Source organism: Miscanthus floridulus, chromosome 12, assembly GCF_019320115.1.
Source record: "Miscanthus floridulus cultivar M001 chromosome 12, ASM1932011v1, whole genome shotgun sequence".
NCBI lineage: Eukaryota > Viridiplantae > Streptophyta > Magnoliopsida > Poales > Poaceae > Miscanthus > Miscanthus floridulus.
The window spans coordinates 57391194-57412997 of record NC_089591.1 but is presented as its reverse complement, the minus strand read 5'-3'; the positions used below and the strand labels follow the sequence as shown (position 1 = coordinate 57412997).

The 21804-nt window shown below is 46.9% G+C and overlaps 1 protein-coding gene and 1 pseudogene across 2 annotated transcripts; both read left to right on the top strand.

Moving 5' to 3' along the window:
- Positions 1-1447: 1447 nt before the first annotated feature.
- On the top strand, positions 1448-6431 carry LOC136496533 (E3 ubiquitin-protein ligase WAV3-like). 2 transcript variants are annotated; one of them, XM_066492232.1, is made up of 2 exons: positions 1448-2088; positions 4067-6431. In XM_066492232.1, the coding sequence occupies exons 1-2, from the start codon at positions 1852-1854 to the stop codon at positions 5912-5914; spliced, it is 2085 nt and encodes a 694-aa protein (XP_066348329.1). In that variant the 5' UTR covers positions 1448-1851; the 3' UTR covers positions 5915-6431. The 2 variants fall into 2 exon arrangements, with proteins under 2 accessions (XP_066348329.1, XP_066348328.1); XM_066492231.1 differs by having other exon boundaries at positions 1450-2088; positions 4064-6429.
- A 486-nt stretch (positions 6432-6917) lies between these two features.
- On the top strand, positions 6918-11690 carry LOC136497103 (E3 ubiquitin-protein ligase WAV3-like; annotated as a pseudogene).
- The last annotated feature ends 10114 nt before the right edge of the window (positions 11691-21804 follow it).

The following is a 21804-nucleotide window of genomic DNA, read 5'->3' as shown; positions in this document are numbered from 1 at the left end:
AGAGAAGGACCCACCTACCTCGTTGGAAGCCACCGTCGTTGCCCTCTGGGAGGGGCGGCTCGCCGGAAGCCACCGCCATCGCCCTCCTCTCCTGGGACATGGAGGTTGAGGAGGGAAGGAGGGAGGGGGGAGGGCGAGAGGGGCGGCTCGCTGGAAGCCGCCGCCGTCGCCCTTTCTCCGGTGGCATGGGGTCGCGGAGGGAAGGAGGGAGGGGGGGGGGGGGGGGGGATGGAGAGAGGGGCAGCTCGCCGGAAGCCGCCGCCGTCATCCTCCTCTCCGGTGGCATGGGGTCGTGGAGGGAGGGAGGGGTGACGGGTGGGGGACGCATGGCTCGGGCGGGGCGATGCCGCGAGCGGCTCGGGAGGGAGCGGTAGCGAGCGTCTCCGTATGGAGCGGGCTGAGCGATGTGAGGCAGGTGGATGGGGATAAGGTGAGGGCAGCGAGTGGAGGAGCGTGAGCCACGTCCGAAGGTGAAGAAGCGTGTCAGACCGCTTATTAATACACCAAAACCCTCAGCTGGCTCGGATGCACTTTCACAGCCGCTCTCTCCTGCGGGCTGGCCTGGCCCAACTCGTAGCCGGCCATCTGGGCCACAGGACATATGAACCTGTATCTTGATTCGCACAGCTGGCCGGATCAAGCTGAGCTCTCAGGTGATGCTTGACAGGCGAAAAGACGAGCAAATGATCGATCACCTGAAAGCACAGGCACATCTGAGTTTCTGAGCAGCGCACGCCACCGCCTCGTGCGCCATTAATATTCTACTCGTCGCGCTCAGGATCAGGCGATCAACTCACCTCACCTGTGCTGGCTCTGGCTGAGCAAGCGGGAAGAAGACAGTCCAATGGCTCCTGGGTTGCACCGATCACCGATGGACACGCTTCGCTCACCTACAGGTACTGAACTACTGATGTACCCGTATAATATCGGCGACGAGGCAACTTGCAGGTGCGCAGCGCAGGGCATCCCAACCACCGGCGCGACGACAGACAGGAAACATATAAATCTCGTTCACTCCGGCGTTCCGCCTGAGTATACGTAGTTGAGAACTGAGTATCCGTTCCGTGGCAGATGACAAGAGATCGCGAGTGCCGACCTGCCGCGCTTATCTATTCGGCGTATTTCATCAGCAGCGGGACTAAGTTTTCGGCATATTCTGACCAGAGATACATGCTGTTGCTTCCACGAGTGTACAATGCACTGGCTTGCTTAGTTTTCTATTTCCTCGGTCGTACAAACCTGGCAAGAAAATCTCCATTTGGCCATCAGAGCACAAGCAACCTTGCCTGTAGGTTATATATCACGCTGGCTGTTTTACCAACTTTGTACACTAAAGTTTTAATAAAATACCAAGGATTTGGATTCTGATTGAAGCGAGGGTTGTTAGGCCGGGGAGGGAAAAAAATCACCGGCCCAGCCAGGATAGCTAAAAGAGGCCTATGGTTTCCAGCTAGGCGGGCCCATCACCGCCGACGGCACCGCCAACCAATCAACCAACCCTTCTTCACGCTAACAACACGTCTCATAATTCAAACACCCAGCTGGTTCCGTTACTTTACTACTACTTGTACGCTTTCTCCCTCCCGCGGCTACGAGAGAGACGAGTCAAACCAAAACACGAGCCGCACCGGCAGTCCCGCGCCCCAAACGCTCCACCTCCACAGCTCCACCACCTCCCATGCCGGCTCTGCTCCCCTCCAAAACCCGCCGCCGCTCCCTCTCCCCGTCCCCGCACTCCTATCGGCAGTCGTCGTATAACCCGTAGGCGGGGTGGCGGTGTAAGAGCCCCACGGATCGGAGTCTGCGAGCCGGTTGGCTGGGAGGAGGCGATTTGGTTTGTGCTTTGCAGTGATGGAGGCCGCGTGGAGGAAGGTCAGGAAGGCGATGGGCCTCCGCCTCGGCGTGCACGCGTCCGCGGCGGGAGGTGGAAACGTCCGTCGGGCGCCGCCGGGCGCGGGCGGTTGTCGGCGGGACGCCGCGGTGGCGGTTGTGGCGGCGGCGGCGGACGAGTCGGGGCCGAGCACGCCGGTGGGTGCGCTCCGCCAGTCCAAGTCCGGGGGCAGGTCCTCCTCCTCGCACTCCTCCAAGGTGAGATCGAGATATGAGCGTTTCTGAGTTTTTCTGAATTGGGATTGGGGGTTTCAATCGATAAAAGAGAAACGCCCCCGGTTTCAATGCTTGGTTTGATCGGGGATTTGGGCGTGGTGGTAATTTCTGCCCTGCGTTATATTTGGGAATTCAAATGCATGCTTTTGGTAGTATAACGCACCCTCCGTGTGTTGGGTGTTTTTACTGGCGATCTCCGTGTTGTTAGCGCGGATAGGATGCATTCTCTGTGCGAAAATTGTGTTTCACTAGCTGTTTTAGATTTTTGCGTGGAGACTTTGTGCGCTTCTTCGGCATGAGTAGTTACGCTCGCTGGTTGTGCTTGTGCGCTTCTAATAAGCTTATCAATCATACTACATCATTTTGCATTACTGTTTTGCCCCCCATTTTATTCTCTCCCGTCAGAAAGACAATCACCCAATTACTGTCCAAAACGAAGAAGAAAAATTTCAATTCCTGTATTTTCTTGACATAAGTTCAATCCTAGAGATTCACAGGACCTTGCGTGCCAGCTGTTGTTCGTTCTGTATTCTCTAATGTCTCCGTTAGTCAATGCTTCGTCGCTCAAATAATGTCATTCATGTTGAGAGATTCATAGGAGATGTTGTGCCAGCTGTGCTCTGCTCGGTATCCTCTGACATCACTTTTTTAGTCAATGGCTTTCCTTAGATAACTGCTTAACGCAAGCCGCTTCCCTATCCCATCCATCGTGTCAGTACTTCACTTGCTCTCCTTCTTGATAAGGAAAGGAAAAAAGCTTGCTTGTCGCTCATCACCAGCCCGAGGTGGTCACGTGTAGCAAACCCCACTTTTTCCTCCTACCACCAGCTTTCTTTCTTTACGGCAGATGTTCTCCAACTTGACAGCTGCTATCCATTATAGTGGGCGCAAATTGGCCAGCTGATTGCTGACTGCTACTTTCTATTTTTATGTGGCCTTTTTTGCCTCAATGGTACCAATTTGACAAGTAACTTCACATGGATTGCCTCACTACCTTTACATTCATGGGTTCCATGCATGCAACAACTTGGTACAAAAGAGTAAAAACAGTAAAGAGGAAGTATTAGGTATTAAGTTGAATTTTTGAAGGATAAACCTTCTACTTCACAGGCCTAAGTAGCTGTGACCAAATTCAATAACTAAAATCAGGATTTATTGTGTTCAAACTTGTTGTGATGATAACTTGACGAGTACAGTATCCATAAAATGAATGATGAACTAAATCAGTATTACAACACGTGTATGGTTATTTGTGCTCCTTTGCTGGCTTGATGTTGATGGCAAGTGTTTAACTACTGGTCAAAGGTGTGCTTGGTATGGGAATATCAATTTATCTCAATGCAAGGTTTCTCGGTATAATATCTCATCCTTACTTTTTTGTGCTGACAATAGACAACGACTGATGCATTACCTCAAATCCTCAATTGATTTCAGTGGACACATGCCAAAAGGAAGTGCTAGTTTCAATGTTCTGCTGCCCTGCCATTGCTACATCGTGATGTTGATTGTTTGCTATCTGCTTATCTTGAACGTATAAGATGATATTTGACTATTAGAGCTGCTATGGTGCTTGGACTTAATACCAAAGATATTATTAAAAAATGTATGTACATATTTGTTATTTAGAAAATAATTTACATTGGGGCAATGGTGCACATGCACCTAAACGTGAACTCCAAAAATGACATTTAGGGCCACATAAATGAAGGTTCAAGGTACTCGTGTTATTTCGGAGTTGAGGTTGGATGAATAAAATTTTATTAGAGGCTTATGCAGTGTAGTAAAGATCTGTACTGGTCTAGCTCTAAACCAGGTCAGGCAGATAATTAGGTAGTATAATTTAAAAGTATCTGTTCATGTGCACGTGTTAATACATGCTATTCAAAGTAGTAGTAGTAGTAGTAGTATAATTCAAAGCAATTATGCTTATATTTTTTTTCTTTGGTTTGTCCTTCAGCAGGGGAAATGTGCAATATGCTTTGCTAGCATGAGATCTGGCCATGGACAAGCCCTTTTCACGGCAGAGTGTTCTCACATGTTCCATTTTCAGTGTATCTCGTCTAATGTAAAACATGGAAACTATGTCTGCCCAGTTTGTCGAGCGAAATGGAAAGAGATACCCTATCGCTCACTATCTTCTACTAGTCCTCGTGGAAGAGTTGGAGGTGACCATATTCGATCACCCCAACAAGATCCTCATTTGGCTCTTCACCGGCAAGTTTCAAACCGGCGGCGAGAGGTCCGTCGGTTACATACTTCTGAGCCAGTAGACTACAATGATGATGAACCTTTGCAGTGCATAGAGGCTTTTGACAATTTTAATTCTGGATCTAGGAAAACTGCTGAGATCAGCTCATACCCAGAATTCCAAGCTGTTTCACAGTCATCATGTCTAGATGGATTTGACATTCTGATCCATGTGAAGGCCCCCACTTCTAGCTCAGATGACGTCACAGGCAGTTTGGTCAATGAAAGCTCTATGAGGTCGTCAAGACGAGTTCCTATTGATCTTGTTACTGTCCTCGATGTTAGTGGCAGTATGGCAGGCACAAAATTGGCACTCCTGAAGCAAGCAATGGGCTTTGTTATTCAGCACCTTCGGCCATCTGACCGCCTTTCAGTCATTGCCTTTTCATCTACTGCTCGAAGACTGTTCCCCCTCCAACGGATGTCACATCATGGTAGGCAGAAGGCCTTGCAGGCAATCAGCTCACTTGGCGCTGTTGGTGGTACGAACATTGCTGATGCGCTAAAGAAAGCTATGAAGGTAATTGAGGACCGCAACTATAAGAATTCTGTATGCAGTATCATTCTTCTGTCAGATGGTCAAGATACCTACAACATTTCCCCAAATTTCCAAGGCACATCAGCAGGTTGTAGGTCACTTGTTCCATCTTCTATTCTAAATGAACTCCATATGGTACCCCTGCACACTTTTGGATTTGGAGCAGACCATGATTCAGATACACTGCATTCGATTTCTGAAGCTTCTGGTGGCACCTTTTCTTTTATTGAGGATGAAGGTGTGATGCAAGATGCGTTTGCTCAATGTATTGGTGGGCTTCTTAGTGTTGCTGTTCAGGAGATGCATCTCAGTATGGAGTGCGTTGATCCTGGTGTTCAACTTTGTTCCATTAAATGTGGCAGCTATCCAAGTAAGGTAGCAAGAGATGGACGAAATGGATCTGTTGATATTGCTCACTTATATGCTGATGAGGAGAAAGACATTTTGTTGTCAGTGACCATTCCAAAATCTTGTGAACAGACTTCACTGTTAAGAGTTGCTTGTGCTTACAAAGATCCTGTGACCAATGAGACTATCAAGATTCAAGGTGACGAGGTAAAGATCAACAGGCCAACATCCACTGTATCTGTACCGGTTTCTATTGAAGTTGACCGAGAGAGGAACCGTATACGAGCTGCCAATTCTATCGAGTCTGCATGGGCTGCTGCCGAGAGGGGTGCTCTCTCTGAGGCCGTCACTATTCTTGAGGACTGCCGGAGGGCAGTATCACAGTCGGTTGCAAGACAGAATGGGGACCGTCTATGCATGGCCCTTGACGCAGAGCTAAGAGAGATTCAGGAGAGGATGGCGAACCGCCAACTTTATGAGGCTTCAGGGAGGGCATATATGCTGTCTGGATTGAGCTCTCATTCATGGCAGAGAGCAACAGCGCGCGGAGACTCTACAGATAGCACCACTCTTGTTCACTCATATCAAACGCCATCCATGGTTCAGATGCTGGAGCATTCCCAGAATTTCAGCTCTCTGCCTCAGGGCCGAAGGCCACAAGTCCAGGGAAGGTAAATCACCATCATCTCGGCAGTGTCATGTTCGGATGATGGCGAAAGTTTAATCTTAGCTTTCATTAGTCTTAGCATGATTGCTGGCGCTTTAGTAGTGCCTAGTTATTCTTTCGCTGATAAGTTTATTTGAGTCCTAGTGAGGTAATACCGCGGAAATTGAGGTGCGGGAAGTGCTTTATTGTGATAGCTAGACTATATTCCCCCAATGTGATGATATGTGGGGGAAAAAGGATGGAAATGTAAATAGTTTGGTTCTTAAAATCTGTCAACGGGCCCATTCCATTTAATTTCCTCGAATCATGGAATTTAAGTCATGAATAATTTCAATTGATCTTTGGTGATGCGTGCAAATTGGACTGGTACGAAGAATGGAAACCCAAATGCGTACCCTCTGTTTCTCCTTCCCAGATTCGTGTCAGTGTGCTCTCAATATAATTAAGTTCTTGTATGTATGCTGCCTTAATCAGTGATGGTAATTTAAGGTAAATTACTGTAATTTGCAGGCAGGAATTTCGCATGAATATGACATGAAAGCATGAGTAACTTCGCAAGTAAAATTTAGCCAAACTTTGCTTAGAATGGCACCAGCATGTAGAAACATGTACGCGAACGGGCGTCTACAGACGAACATGCATCTCTTCACGAGTGATCTCATCCATCAAGCACAGAATTAATGGATAGGATTAGACAGTTACTTTTAGTCCCAAAGGGCATATCCTTTGGGAACAGTTATATCCCTTCGACACATCCCTTCACATGTATATATATCAAGAGATCAACGTAGTTGTATCCCTTCGACACATCCTTCACATATATATATATATATATATATATATATATATATATATATATATATATATATATATATCAAGAGATCAATGGAATTAACAGTTCTTCCAAAAAATCTTGTTCATTTACATTCACTTCTAACGTATTATCAGCTCTAAGATCCAGAGGAAGGAGAACAACAGAGACATCACGAGCCGACACCGGCAGTCCCGCACCCCAAACGCTCCGCCTCCACAGCTCCACCACCTCCCATGCCGGCTCTGCTCCCCTCCAAAACCCGCCGCCGCTCCCTCTCCCCGTCCCCGCACTCCTATCGGCAGGTCGTCGTATAACCCGTAGGCGGGGTGGCGGTGTAAGAGCCCCACGGATCGGAGTCTGCGAGCCGGTTGGCTGGGAGGAGGCGATTTGGTTTGTGCTTTGCAGTGATGGAGGCCGCGTGGAGGAAGGTCAGGAAGGCGATGGGCCTCCGCCTCGGCGTGCACGCGTCCGCGGCGGGAGGTGGAAACGTCCGTCGGGCGCCGCCGGGCGCGGGCGGTTGTCGGCGGGACGCCGCGGTGGCGGTTGTGGCGGCGGCGGCGGACGAGTCGGGGCCGAGCACGCCGGTGGGTGCGCTCCGCCAGTCCAAGTCCGGGGGCAGGTCCTCCTCCTCGCACTCCTCCAAGGTGAGATCGAGATATGAGCGTTTCTGAGTTTTTCTGAATTGGGATTGGGGGTTTCAATCGATAAAAGAGAAACGCCCCCGGTTTCAATGCTTGGTTTGATCGGGGATTTGGGCGTGGTGGTAATTTCTGCCCTGCGTTATATTTGGGAATTCAAATGCATGCTTTTGGTAGTATAACGCACCCTCCGTGTGTTGGGTATTTTTACTGGCGATCTCCGTGTTGTTAGCGCGGATAGGATGCATTCTCTGTGCGAAAATTGTGTTTCACTAGCTGTTTTAGATTTTTGCGTGGAGACTTTGTGCGCTTCTTCGGCATGAGTAGTTACGCTCGCTGGTTGTGCTTGTGCGCTTCTAATAAGCTTATCAATCATACTACATCATTTTGCATTACTGTTTTGCCCCCCATTTTATTCTCTCCCGTCAGAAAGACAATCACCCAATTACTGTCCAAAACGAAGAAGAAAAATTTCAATTCCTGTATTTTCTTGACATAAGTTCAATCCTAGAGATTCACAGGACCTTGCGTGCCAGCTGTTGTTCGTTCTGTATTCTCTAATGTCTCCGTTAGTCAATGCTTCGTCGCTCAAATAATGTCATTCATGTTGAGAGATTCATAGGAGATGTTGTGCCAGCTGTGCTCTGCTCGGTATCCTCTGACATCACTTTTTTAGTCAATGGCTTTCCTTAGATAACTGCTTAACGCAAGCCGCTTCCCTATCCCATCCATCGTGTCAGTACTTCACTTGCTCTCCTTCTTGATAAGGAAAGGAAAAAAGCTTGCTTGTCGCTCATCACCAGCCCGAGGTGGTCACGTGTAGCAAACCCCACTTTTTCCTCCTACCACCAGCTTTCTTTCTTTACGGCAGATGTTCTCCAACTTGACAGCTGCTATCCATTATAGTGGGCGCAAATTGGCCAGCTGATTGCTGACTGCTACTTTCTATTTTTATGTGGCCTTTTTTGCCTCAATGGTACCAATTTGACAAGTAACTTCACATGGATTGCCTCACTACCTTTACATTCATGGGTTCCATGCATGCAACAACTTGGTACAAAAGAGTAAAAACAGTAAAGAGGAAGTATTAGGTATTAAGTTGAATTTTTGAAGGATAAACCTTCTACTTCACAGGCCTAAGTAGCTGTGACCAAATTCAATAACTAAAATCAGGATTTATTGTGTTCAAACTTGTTGTGATGATAACTTGACGAGTACAGTATCCATAAAATGAATGATGAACTAAATCAGTATTACAACACGTGTATGGTTATTTGTGCTCCTTTGCTGGCTTGATGTTGATGGCAAGTGTTTAACTACTGGTCAAAGGTGTGCTTGGTATGGGAATATCAATTTATCTCAATGCAAGGTTTCTCGGTATAATATCTCATCCTTACTTTTTTGTGCTGACAATAGACAACGACTGATGCATTACCTCAAATCCTCAATTGATTTCAGTGGACACATGCCAAAAGGAAGTGCTAGTTTCAATGTTCTGCTGCCCTGCCATTGCTACATCGTGATGTTGATTGTTTGCTATCTGCTTATCTTGAACGTATAAGATGATATTTGACTATTAGAGCTGCTATGGTGCTTGGACTTAATACCAAAGATATTATTAAAAAATGTATGTACATATTTGTTATTTAGAAAATAATTTACATTGGGGCAATGGTGCACATGCACCTAAACGTGAACTCCAAAAATGACATTTAGGGCCACATAAATGAAGGTTCAAGGTACTCGTGTTATTTCGGAGTTGAGGTTGGATGAATAAAATTTTATTAGAGGCTTATGCAGTGTAGTAAAGATCTGTACTGGTCTAGCTCTAAACCAGGTCAGGCAGATAATTAGGTAGTATAATTTAAAAGTATCTGTTCATGTGCACGTGTTAATACATGCTATTCAAAGTAGTAGTAGTAGTATTTAGTATAATTCAAAGCAATTATGCTTATATTTTTTTTCTTTGGTTTGTCCTTCAGCAGGGGAAATGTGCAATATGCTTTGCTAGCATGAGATCTGGCCACTGGACAAGCCCTTTTCACGGCAGAGTGTTCTCACATGTTCCATTTTCAGTGTATCTCGTCTAATGTAAAACATGGAAACTATGTCTGCCCAGTTTGTCGAGCGAAATGGAAAGAGATACCCTATCACTCACTATCTTCTACTAGTCCTCGTGGAAGAGTTGGAGGTGACCATATTCGATCACCCCAACAAGATCCTCATTTGGCTCTTCACCGGCAAGTTTCAAACCGGCGGCGAGAGGTCCGTCGATTACATACTTCTGAGCCAGTAGACTACAATGATGATGAACCTTTGCAGTGCATAGAGGCTTTTGACAATTTTAATTCTGGATCTAGGAAAACTGCTGAGATCAGCTCATACCCAGAATTCCAAGCTGTTTCACAGTCATCATGTCTAGATGGATTTGACATTCTGATCCATGTGAAGGCCCCCACTTCTAGCTCAGATGACGTCACAGGCAGTTTGGTCAATGAAAGCTCTATGAGGTCGTCAAGACGAGTTCCTATTGATCTTGTTACTGTCCTCGATGTTAGTGGCAGTATGGCAGGCACAAAATTGGCACTCCTGAAGCAAGCAATGGGCTTTGTTATTCAGCACCTTCGGCCATCTGACCGCCTTTCAGTCATTGCCTTTTCATCTACTGCTCGAAGACTGTTCCCCCTCCAACGGATGTCACATCATGGTAGGCAGAAGGCCTTGCAGGCAATCAGCTCACTTGGCGCTGTTGGTGGTACGAACATTGCTGATGCGCTAAAGAAAGCTATGAAGGTAATTGAGGACCGCAACTATAAGAATTCTGTATGCAGTATCATTCTTCTGTCAGATGGTCAAGATACCTACAACATTTCCCCAAATTTCCAAGGCACATCAGCAGGTTGTAGGTCACTTGTTCCATCTTCTATTCTAAATGAACTCCATATGGTACCCCTGCACACTTTTGGATTTGGAGCAGACCATGATTCAGATACACTGCATTCGATTTCTGAAGCTTCTGGTGGCACCTTTTCTTTTATTGAGGATGAAGGTGTGATGCAAGATGCGTTTGCTCAATGTATTGGTGGGCTTCTTAGTGTTGCTGTTCAGGAGATGCATCTCAGTATGGAGTGCGTTGATCCTGGTGTTCAACTTTGTTCCATTAAATGTGGCAGCTATCCAAGTAAGGTAGCAAGAGATGGACGAAATGGATCTGTTGATATTGCTCACTTATATGCTGATGAGGAGAAAGACATTTTGTTGTCAGTGACCATTCCAAAATCTTGTGAACAGACTTCACTGTTAAGAGTTGCTTGTGCTTACAAAGATCCTGTGACCAATGAGACTATCAAGATTCAAGGTGACGAGGTAAAGATCAACAGGCCAACATCCACTGTATCTGTACCGGTTTCTATTGAAGTTGACCGAGAGAGGAACCGTATACGAGCTGCCAATTCTATCGAGTCTGCATGGGCTGCTGCCGAGAGGGGTGCTCTCTCTGAGGCCGTCACTATTCTTGAGGACTGCCGGAGGGCAGTATCACAGTCGGTTGCAAGACAGAATGGGGACCGTCTATGCATGGCCCTTGACGCAGAGCTAAGAGAGATTCAGGAGAGGATGGCGAACCGCCAACTTTATGAGGCTTCAGGGAGGGCATATATGCTGTCTGGATTGAGCTCTCATTCATGGCAGAGAGCAACAGCGCGCGGAGACTCTACAGATAGCACCACTCTTGTTCACTCATATCAAACGCCATCCATGGTTCAGATGCTGGAGCATTCCCAGAATTTCAGCTCTCTGCCTCAGGGCCGAAGGCCACAAGTCCAGGGAAGGTAAATCACCATCATCTCGGCAGTGTCATGTTCGGATGATGGCGAAAGTTTAATCTTAGCTTTCATTAGTCTTAGCATGATTGCTGGCGCTTTAGTAGTGCCTAGTTATTCTTTCGCTGATAAGTTTATTTGAGTCCTAGTGAGGTAATACCGCGGAAATTGAGGTGCGGGAAGTGCTTTATTGTGATAGCTAGACTATATTCCCCCAATGTGATGATATGTGGGGGAAAAAGGATGGAAATGTAAATAGTTTGGTTCTTAAAATCTGTCAACGGGCCCATTCCATTTAATTTCCTCGAATCATGGAATTTAAGTCATGAATAATTTCAATTGATCTTTGGTGATGCGTGCAAATTGGACTGGTACGAAGAATGGAAACCCAAATGCGTACCCTCTGTTTCTCCTTCCCAGATTCGTGTCAGTGTGCTCTCAATATAATTAAGTTCTTGTATGTATGCTGCCTTAATCAGTGATGGTAATTTAAGGTAAATTACTGTAATTTGCAGGCAGGAATTTCGCATGAATATGACATGAAAGCATGAGTAACTTCGCAAGTAAAATTTAGCCAAACTTTGCTTAGAATGGCACCAGCATGTAGAAACATGTACGCGAACGGGCGTCTACAGACGAACATGCATCTCTTCACGAGTGATCTCATCCATCAAGCACAGAATTAAGTGGATAGGATTAGACAGTTACTTTTAGTCCCAAAGGGCATATCCTTTGGGAACAGTTATATCCCTTCGACACATCCCTTCACATGTATATATATCAAGAGATCAACGTAGTTGTATCCCTTCGACACATCCTTCACATATATATATATATATATATATATATATATATATATATATATATATATATATATATCAAGAGATCAATGGAATTAACAGTTCTTCCAAAAACTCTTGTTCATTTACATTCACTTCTAACGTATTATCAGCTCTAAGATCCAGAGGAAGGAGAACAACAGAGACATGTCGTATGCCTCTGTACCATCACCGTTCGAGAAAAGCAACACAGGAGGCGAAGAACGAAGAAAGAATCGGAGGCCCTAGCATGGATCCGACGCAAGTGGACATGTACTCATTCTTTTTCTGCAACACAATTGCTGCAAAATTTTTCTGAACGTTCTTCCCAATTGAAGGCAAAGAACATCTTCTGAGAGAATTCAACAATCCGGTAAGAACCATCTAGAACGAGTTCGTCGTTTAAGTTTCACCTTCCTGTTGGTTGCGTTTCTGCGCCCTCCTGTTGGTTGCGTTTCTTCGCAAGCGCTATTTTTGCAGTCGATCTGCTCTGCACATATGCTGTTGTGGTTGATCCTGACCGACGGTGTGCCTGCCCATCGACGACGGTGCCCGCGCCTGTGCGCCCGGGTGGCAACGCCCGTGCCTGGCGACTCCGCGGCAAGCCGGTCCCGCCCCTCAGGACGACACGCGCCCTCCTATACTGCACGGCTGCGTGCTGCGTGCTCGCGTTCGAGTGCCTGCACATGCAGGCATCGTCGACCCCGAACCTTCTCGTTCCGGGTCGCAGTTGTGGACGGTGGCATTGAGCACATGCCTACGGGAGATCGGGGTGGCGCTTGGGGAGGCGTCGAGAGGCCGCTATTCTAGCCTCCGCCCACCGCGGCGAGAAGGTTATCCGCCACGACGGCGACCACCAAAGAGAGGAGGCAGAGCAGCACTGCACGAGTGCACGACCACGGCGTGCGCTCGTTGATCCCTGCCGAAGACCTCAACTACCTATACGAAGATACCTTCTCCAGTTCTGGTTGCATTCGCTCGCCGCCGGCCGCCGCCTTGCATGCGAAGCGAGGGAGCGACGGGGCGCGTAGGTCAGGTCAGCAGCAGCCTCCCATGCCGGATGAGAGAACGGAAACAGATTGAAGTATATTGGAAACTTTTCGCGTGTGTACGAAGTTATATACAAAGACCAAAATTAAGAAAATATTTTTATCCAAAATACAGATTTTGTATTGATCATCATACTTGCTCATGTACGTTAATCTGACTAATAAACACAACACACAGGTCCGGAATGTATCCCCAGCTAGTCTGCACGGGACAACTTATAACAAGTTAACATTATTAGAGACCAGAGAGTCCCGTGCCGATCAATAATCCGATGTGCACGGTGACAGACCGTGTCCTACCCTGACACTGCAAGCAAGCAAATGCGGGCCGTTCCCACGCGGCATCTGGATCACCACGTCCACCACGGCCCCACGTCTCTGCAGGGCCAAGGGCAGCGTCACGTCCGCGCCCCACACGGGCACGACGACCTCGTTCTCGTCTCTCTTGCCGGCGCAGAACATCGGCAAGATGCCCGCGCCGATGGTGGCACCGTCGTGCCACTCGAGACGCAGTACGCGGACAGCCTGCTTGGGTTCTTGATGTGGACGGTGAGGTTGAACGGCGACGCCTTGCTGGATGCGGCGCTGGCGCCGGTGATGGCCGCCGAGTAAGCCGTGGGAGGTCCGTCTAGTACTGCAAGCGTTATGAAGACGAAGACTGCGACGACGACCAGAACGGCCACGACGAGCACCGTCGCCTTGGGTTCTCCTATGGACGGTTCGTCCGCCGGATCATCCGGGACACCACCGGTTATTTCCCCTTCAGAGGCAGGCGCGTCGGGGATTGGATTATGTGCTCCCGTTGGGCCGCAGACATGGCGGAGATCGAAGGACGACTAGACGACGACGATGGCACGTCCTGATCCCTGTTTGCTGTGCCGTCTACCGTGGTTCGATTCGTTCGCATATATATGTAGGTGCAAGAACTGCAAGCTGCGGTGCTGTTATTTGGTAGTTCTGCTGCCCCAGCATGGACAACTTCAGGCAAGAACAAGACTTTCCATGATTAAGTGTTTATTTCGGCTTTTGGCAGAAATTTATCCTGACTTCAAGTCATAGAACTGTTCGTTCCTAATACTTATACGTACATGTGTCTCGCAGTGGTGACTATGACACGTTGTCGGGGACCAATACTAAGGTATTCAAAGAGGAGAAGATAATGGTCATCAACATTTATTTATCCGAGCAGTCAAGAGCGTGACTATAGCTCCAACCGATCCAGATGCGTGGGTTTCGCCTCGCCCGACCTCTGGGGGCGGGCTCCGTCTCACACGACCTCGAGGCCACGATCTCCGTCTCGCCCGACCCCTTGGGTGCGGGCTCCGCCTCGCCCGACCCGAGGCCGCGATCTCCGCCTTGCCCGACCCCGAGGCCGCGGGCTCCGCCTCGATCGAGCTCTGTCTCGCTCGACGGGTACCCATACCGCCGGCAACCACTCCAGGTCCAAACGTATGGGCTTAGGTTAAAACTCTGACACCAAGGAAAAGACCGGTATGACTCGATGTAACCCGTGGCCATGACAGGTCATACATGAGGATTCACATTAAGAACAGCATCGGGCGTACCGGTGCTGTTCTGCCTAGCCCTCGTACGAACGCTGACGGGACACGTCAGTTCACCACGACGTCCGTCAGGACGGAATGGAGCGCCATGACCGACAGATGGCGCCTGCACATGGCGCCAGTGACGGACAGGGCCACGACATGGAGCCGTCCCTGTTGACATCTACAGAGTCGGCGGGACCCGCATGAAGGAGAAGAAGAACCCGACGATACTGGAAGCCTTCCTCTCTCTAGTTTTTTTCCTTTTTCTCCGCTGTAACACATGCTTTCTCTTAGCCTATAAAAAGAAAAGCATGGCGCCCCATGAAGAGGACCGATGGATCCAGATCCGCACAAAAGCACGACACGAATACACGGCTGAGCAGCGATCGAGCTCTCAGCATCCGTTCACTTCTTCCACCAGAGACTTGGGATCATTTCTCTCTCTCGCCTGTTTGTAACCCCTACTACAAACTTTCAGTGCTAGTAACACGAGCAGCAGTGACAAACTTGACGTATGGACTTTCTGCCCGAACCAATATAAACCTTGTGTCCTCTAAGCACACCATCCGAGCCAGACGCGCAGATACAAATTTACTCGTCGGTGGTCTGAAAACACCGACACACGTATTGCTCGATATTTTTTCTAACAAATGACATATATATAAACAAAGAACCAGTGGCAAATCTAGGATTTTGTTCTAGGGTATGCTCACAAAAAAAAATCATATACAATTCGGTAACAATCATAGAATTTGCAACATAATTTGTTATATATGCACTAAGTATCATGATAAGGTTTAAATTTAAGGATTAAGTTGAAACCATCCACAAGACTAGACAATTGAATTGCCGATCTTTACCTAAAATCTTTCTTTTCGGAAAATCACCGGCAGAAGATTTGAATGGACCTTCAATAAATCTTTCTTTTCGGAAAATAGATCTTTCTTTTCGAAAAATCACGGGCAGAAGATTTAAATGGACCTTCAATAATATCGTCCTGTTCGCTTGAGCTTATTCAGAACTATTTTTCAGTCATGGAATAATGTTTTTCTCTCGCAACATTTTAGCATAAGAATCAGCATAAGCCAAATTTCAGCATTAGCGAACAGGTGATATATATACTCTTCGATGTGGGGAAGACAAAGAGCCAAACTGCAGACCGTACGTATAAAATAGCGAATCAAAAAGGGGCACACGGCGAACCTCGGACTCCGATCCAGCGTCCAGGCCGGAGAGCGGCAGGGCACCAGGGCGTCACCGTCATGCCATCATCGCACCAGGGCGTCACTGCGTGTTCTATCTGCAGTGTTCTCTCCCTCCGTTGGATTAGAAAATTCGGGAAAGGAAACGTCGTGATGTACCTATTGCCGTATTGGAAGTCTGGACTTGCTGTGTGGGCGGTGGGCCGCGTCAGATGGGCCTCCAGTGTGGCTGTGTCCCGTGATTGTGTAAGCGTGATCCACTGATAAGGTAAGTTTTTTCTTTTCTTTTTTTACAAATACATATACGTATACATTATTACGTATATACATGTATTATTAGGCTCGCCTGTCTCACAGGGTATGCCGGTGGCTCCGCCACTGCCAAAAACATATATGAGAGCCGCTCCGGTACATCTCATTTTAAAAATTACACGGATCTCAAAGCAGCAATTGAACATTTTCTTAATTATTTTCTACCTGGGTAACGTCTAGGACCGGTTAGTCCGAACCCAGCCCATGTCCAGCGCAAATCCAGTGCGTACCGGAACATCCGATTCTTGTATATGTGAGGCCGAGAGTCGAAAATCCCAACCGGTTGCTTAGCACGGAGGCGTTCCAACCTCCGTACACACTAATCTTTGTAGTTTGTACAATACTTATATCTATACATTCACTCGCAAGGAACTAGTATTCAACCTCTTTATATTTATGTAGTGTATATACAAGGTAAACTCTATTCATGTATACAAATAAATGGGCGGCCACGTGAATATAACCGGTGGTTATGGGGGTATAACCCCAGGTATCCACGGTAATAGACATGAGCCGCACCACTAGGGAAGGTTCAGCCTATAAGATCAAGGCCTACGGTGCTCGGCTCTGGTTGGCGTGCACCACAAGACAATGAGAAGACATCTTGGCGATAAAGGAAGATCTGTTCGGATATGATAGATATCGTATTCTTTGTAAATACTTACCATATAACCGAATAGATCTAGACCTAAACCGACCTATAACCCTACCCTCCAGACTATATAAGGCGGGTAGGAACCCCCCTCGAAGGCATCACATATTCAATACAATCCACCAAAGACATGTAACGTAGGGTATTACGTCGAAATCGCTTGTCTTTGCGCTTGTGTCACCATTTGGCTCCTATTACGCGTACCTCAACCGATTCATCTACTACCGTGAGCATACCTCTCGGTAGACTACCGACAATATTTCGTCGACAGTGGTGGATACTCCTCCCTCTTGCTCTGGTCGTCGTCGCTTGTTTTGACGTAATCCTGCCGACAGGGCGGCGACGATGCTGCTCCGACTCCGATCTTGGCCTTGCAGGAGAGCACCGCGTCGCCGCGCGTCCCCAGTGCAGAGTACCTCGGCATGGTCACCTTGACATCCACCGACACCTCCCCCGCGGCCAGCTCGCCGGCCATCTGGTCTCGCAGGAACTGTGGCACCGCCACGGCGTCGCCTCACGCCCTGGCCACCACGCGCTCGCTCTCGCGCTTCTCCTCGGCGCACAGGGGCGGCACGATGCAGTTGGCTAGGACCGCGTCCCCGTACGACACCACCGCGGTCGAGAGGCCCGGGACGCATGCGCGGTATTGGGAGTTGCGCGTGTTGTCGATGTGGAGCATGAGGTTGAACGCCGAGGAGAGCGTGTCGCCCGCCGCCGAGAGGTCCCGCGCCGGGTCCAGGCCCACGACGCCCGTGATGGCCACCGAGTACACAGGGTCACCCGTTGGGAACTCGCGACTCAGGAAAACACCTAGGAGGACGCCGCTAGTTATCATGGCCGCGACGACAGAAAGCAGACAAACCAGCCTGCATGTTTTTCGGTGGACGGGGTTCGACTCTCGATGCTGGCTGCTGACATGTCTTGAGGGGGAACAAACAACGACTGCGTGCGACGACGTAGCGGCCATGGTTTCTCGTAGTTTTTCTTCTCCAAAATTGTTGTGTCAGGGACTCCAGGGCTACTGCTTGTGCTGGTATATAAGGGCTTCTCCAGTGGCCTATGGAGAACCGACTCATGGGTTGAGGTGGCAGCCCATGAGTCGACTCATCACCATTGGAGTATCACCGACTCATGGAAGATTTCAGGAACCGATTCAAAATATTGAGCCGATTCATGGATAATAAACAAATATTTTGATACAGTACAACAACGGCCAACCTGCCAACCGTTACTCAACCCAACTAGCTAGCCGTTGTTCATTGCTCTATATATGAACCTGCACGAGTAACTCCACAAAATACACTTTGCTCCCTCCCCATTTCACAAAACACAAATAGATATACAAATAAACTCTCCTCTCCATTTGAGAGAACACAAGCATGGACCCATCTTCTACTGGTGGCTTCACAAATTTGTTGAACTCTTCAACCTCAAGCCCAGAATTTCAAGGATCACAAAGTGGCTACAACCAGCAATATCCAAATTTCCCTCCACCTCATTTCGACCACCCCCATATAGACCCATTTAGTCCCATTATCCACATCATTTCAATCCTTTTGGGGGTTCAACTAGGATTTCAACATTTTCGTGGAACATCAAGCTACCATGGTACTCCTTACCATGAAGGTTGAAAGAATCAAGATGCCTAAGAGGGTGGGTGAATTGGGCTAATTCTAAATTTCTTGCAATAATTAAACCCTACACTTAGCCCATTTCACCCCCTTATGCCTAGAAGTGTTTCTATTGTTCTATCGCATAAGAGTTTTGCACCCTAGGTTTCAATCTTACTCTAGCATGGCAATTCTAGGAATATAGAGACATGAATTGAATTGCTCAAATGTAAATGCTCAAAGTAAAGAGAGAAAGAGGAACGCGTCGATGTTTTTTCGAGGTATTGGAGAGTCGCCACTCCCCACTAGTCCTCGTTGGAGCACCCACGCAAGGGTGTAGCGCCCCCTTGATCCACATAAGGATCAATTGCTCTCTACGGGCTGATTCTTTGACACTCCGTCATGGTGAATCGTCCACAACTACTCACACCATGACTTGGGCCATCCACAAGCTCCGCCGGATGATCACCAAGTTTCCAATCACCACCAAGCCGTCTAGGTGATGGTGATCACCAAGAGTAACAAGCACATGCTCTCATTTGATCAAGACAAGCTTAATAAGAAGGGTGGATGCACACTTGCTACTCCATATGCACAAATGAGGTCCTTAATCTTGGATTATCAAATCTCAATCACCCCACTAGGCTCTTGCTCTCCCTTACACTCCAAAGGTGTTTCTCAGCTGAACATATGGACAAGAGTGCTAAGTTGGACGAGTAGGAGAGGTATTTATACTCCCCACTTCAAAACATACTCGTTGGGGTCTAACTTAGCATATTTCGGGGTGATCAGACGCTCAGGTCAAAGTGATCGGATGCGTCTGGTCAGTGGCCAACGGCTACATAACACCAGCCCAGTTATCAAAGACCGGACTCTGACTAGCGTCCGATCGCCACCCATCAGACGCGTCCGGTTAAAAAATTTCCTTCTCTAGATGCTTACTATTGTTGACCGGATGCTACCTCTAGTGCATCAGGTCACAATGTCCTCAGCGTTCAGTCGAAAAGCAAACCCTAGCACCACGAGCTAATACTGACCGGACACGGCATCTGTGAGTCCGATCCAGCGTCCGGTCATCATCCAAGTCTCCATTCACCTTAAATTTTACCAACTTTGTGAGCGACATCGACTTCAACTGATCTATAGGCTGTTCTTGAGCTACCTAGTGCTAAGTTTGACAAGTGTGCACCACACCTAAACCATTAGACTCATCTAGATCAAGCTACTAGTTCATACCCCCTTAATATTATGGCCAAAGGAAAAGAAATAAAGTTATAAACTACTCTAAGTGTCTCTCCAATGCCAAATGACACTTAGAACTAGTCCGTCCTTAACCTTATCGTCCATCCTTTGAAAACCAAAGTGATTTACATCGATAGGGGCATGAAAACCATAATTGCCCAATCAATCACCATTACCATAACCTAACTCAAGTTTCCTCTACAAAACACATGTTAGTCACAGTAATCTTATTTCGCCATTAATCACCGAAACCCAACTAGAAAACTAGATGTTTTCAATCTCCTCCTTTTTGGTGATTGATGGCAACACAACCTCGAGTATGTATAAAAGATGAGTGAGGTTTTCAACATGCTTGGTTCATATAAGCAATTGACAATAGAAACAAAGGAGGGTTATGCATGCTTATATGATCCAAGCCAACACAATGTACTAACAAGGTATGAAATAAGCATAAGTACACAAAGTAAAGCTCATTTGTATCGGAAGTAAAACGTAGAAGCAAAGCAAATGAGCATAATCAAGTGACATGACATATATATCAAGGTAGAGAGCACACATGTCACATAAGTCTCACACATATATCACATATAATAAAATGCATGAGAGTAAACGTGAATGCATGAAGTATCACACACGGCAGGTATAATCACCCTACTCACTCATTTACATTCCCGCAAACTAGTTGTAGCAAGCTCTTTAGTGTAGCTAGAATTAAGAGCTTGCTTTGTAGCTTAAGATCATCTAGTGGAGCTCTTTAGTGTAGCAAGTATGAGGGCTCTTAGTGAGTAGTGACTTAGCTAATTATGTGCCTAGTGATTGTAGTAACTAGAATTATTGAATAGATGGCTTGTAACCCTTGTAGAGCTAGAACAAGTTTGTATTTCGCTATTTATCATACTAATCAAATTGCTCTAGTGATCTTGTAGATTTTTAAATAGGCTATTCACCCTCCTCTAGCCATATTAGGACCTTTCAAGTGGTATCAGAGCCGTGGTCATCGTTTGATTGAAGGCTTAATAACCTCGGTGTTAAATTATGGCTCAAGTTACGTTCAACCATGTGGGGGACAAACCATAATTTTTTGATGGCACATGCTATGATTATTGGAAGAGAAAGATGAAGACATATCTTGGTTCAATCAATGATTAAGTGTGGGATGTGACCGAGAGTGACTTTGCTATCATTGATCCCGACAATCTCACCAACCAAGACAAGGCCAACAAGCAATGCAATACAATGGCTTTCAACACCATATACAATGACATTGATTTCAAGGTGTTCGAGTAAATCAAGGATTGTGATAGAGCTAATGAGGTGTGGAAGAGATTGGAGGAAACATATGAGAGCCCACCGACGGTGAAGTGTGCCAAGTTGTATATTCACAAGGACAAGTTGACAAGCTTTAAGATGAAGGAAGATGAGAGCATTCCAGAGATGTTCCATCAATTGCAAGTGATTGTGAATAATTTGAAGGCCTTGGGTTAGAAGATCAATGATGATGATGTGTCTCATCGGTTCTTGATGTGCTTACTCCAAGATTTGAGATGTTGAGATTGCTTATCATAAGAGAAGGATTGAAGGAGATCACCCCTAACCAAGTATTAGGTGATATCATGACATAAGAGACATACCATGTGGAAAGAGAGGGGTTGACAAGGATGACAAGAAGGAAGATGAAGACAAGAAGAAGAAGAAGAGTGTAGCATTCAAGGCTAGCTCATCATCCAAGAATAAAGGCAAGTCCAAGAAAGAATCAAGTGATGATGAAGATCTTAGTGACACCGATGATGAAGCTATGGCTCTCCTTGTGCGCAAGATGAAAAAATTCATGAAGAAGGGATATGGTGCAAGAAAGAGAAGAGATCACACCAAGATTAAAGAATATGTGGGAAGATGCTATAATTGCAAGAGCCCCAATCATGTTGTAGCAAATTGTCCCTACAATAGTGACAATGATGAGGATGAGAAGAAGAAGCACAAGAAGGAGGAGAAGAAGATGACCTTCCAAAAGAAGGGTGGAGGCTATGTGGTCACTTAGGATAGTGATGGCTCTTCGAATAGTGATGGCTCTAGTGATGATGATAATAAATCCATCAAGAAAGCACTAGCAAGCATCGCCATCAACACCAAGCCTTCCATCTTCGACACTCCATCGATATGCCTCATGGCAAAGCCTATCAAGATAAAATATGATGT

Coding starts and splice junctions, on each gene's coding strand:
- LOC136496533 (XM_066492231.1), top strand. CDS start 1,852: ATGGAGGCCGCGTGGAGGAAGGTCAGGAAGGCGATGGGCCTCCGCCTC. Junction 2,089..4,063: donor CCTCCTCGCACTCCTCCAAG/GTGAGATCGAGA, acceptor TTTGTCCTTCAG/CAGGGGAAATGTGCAATATG.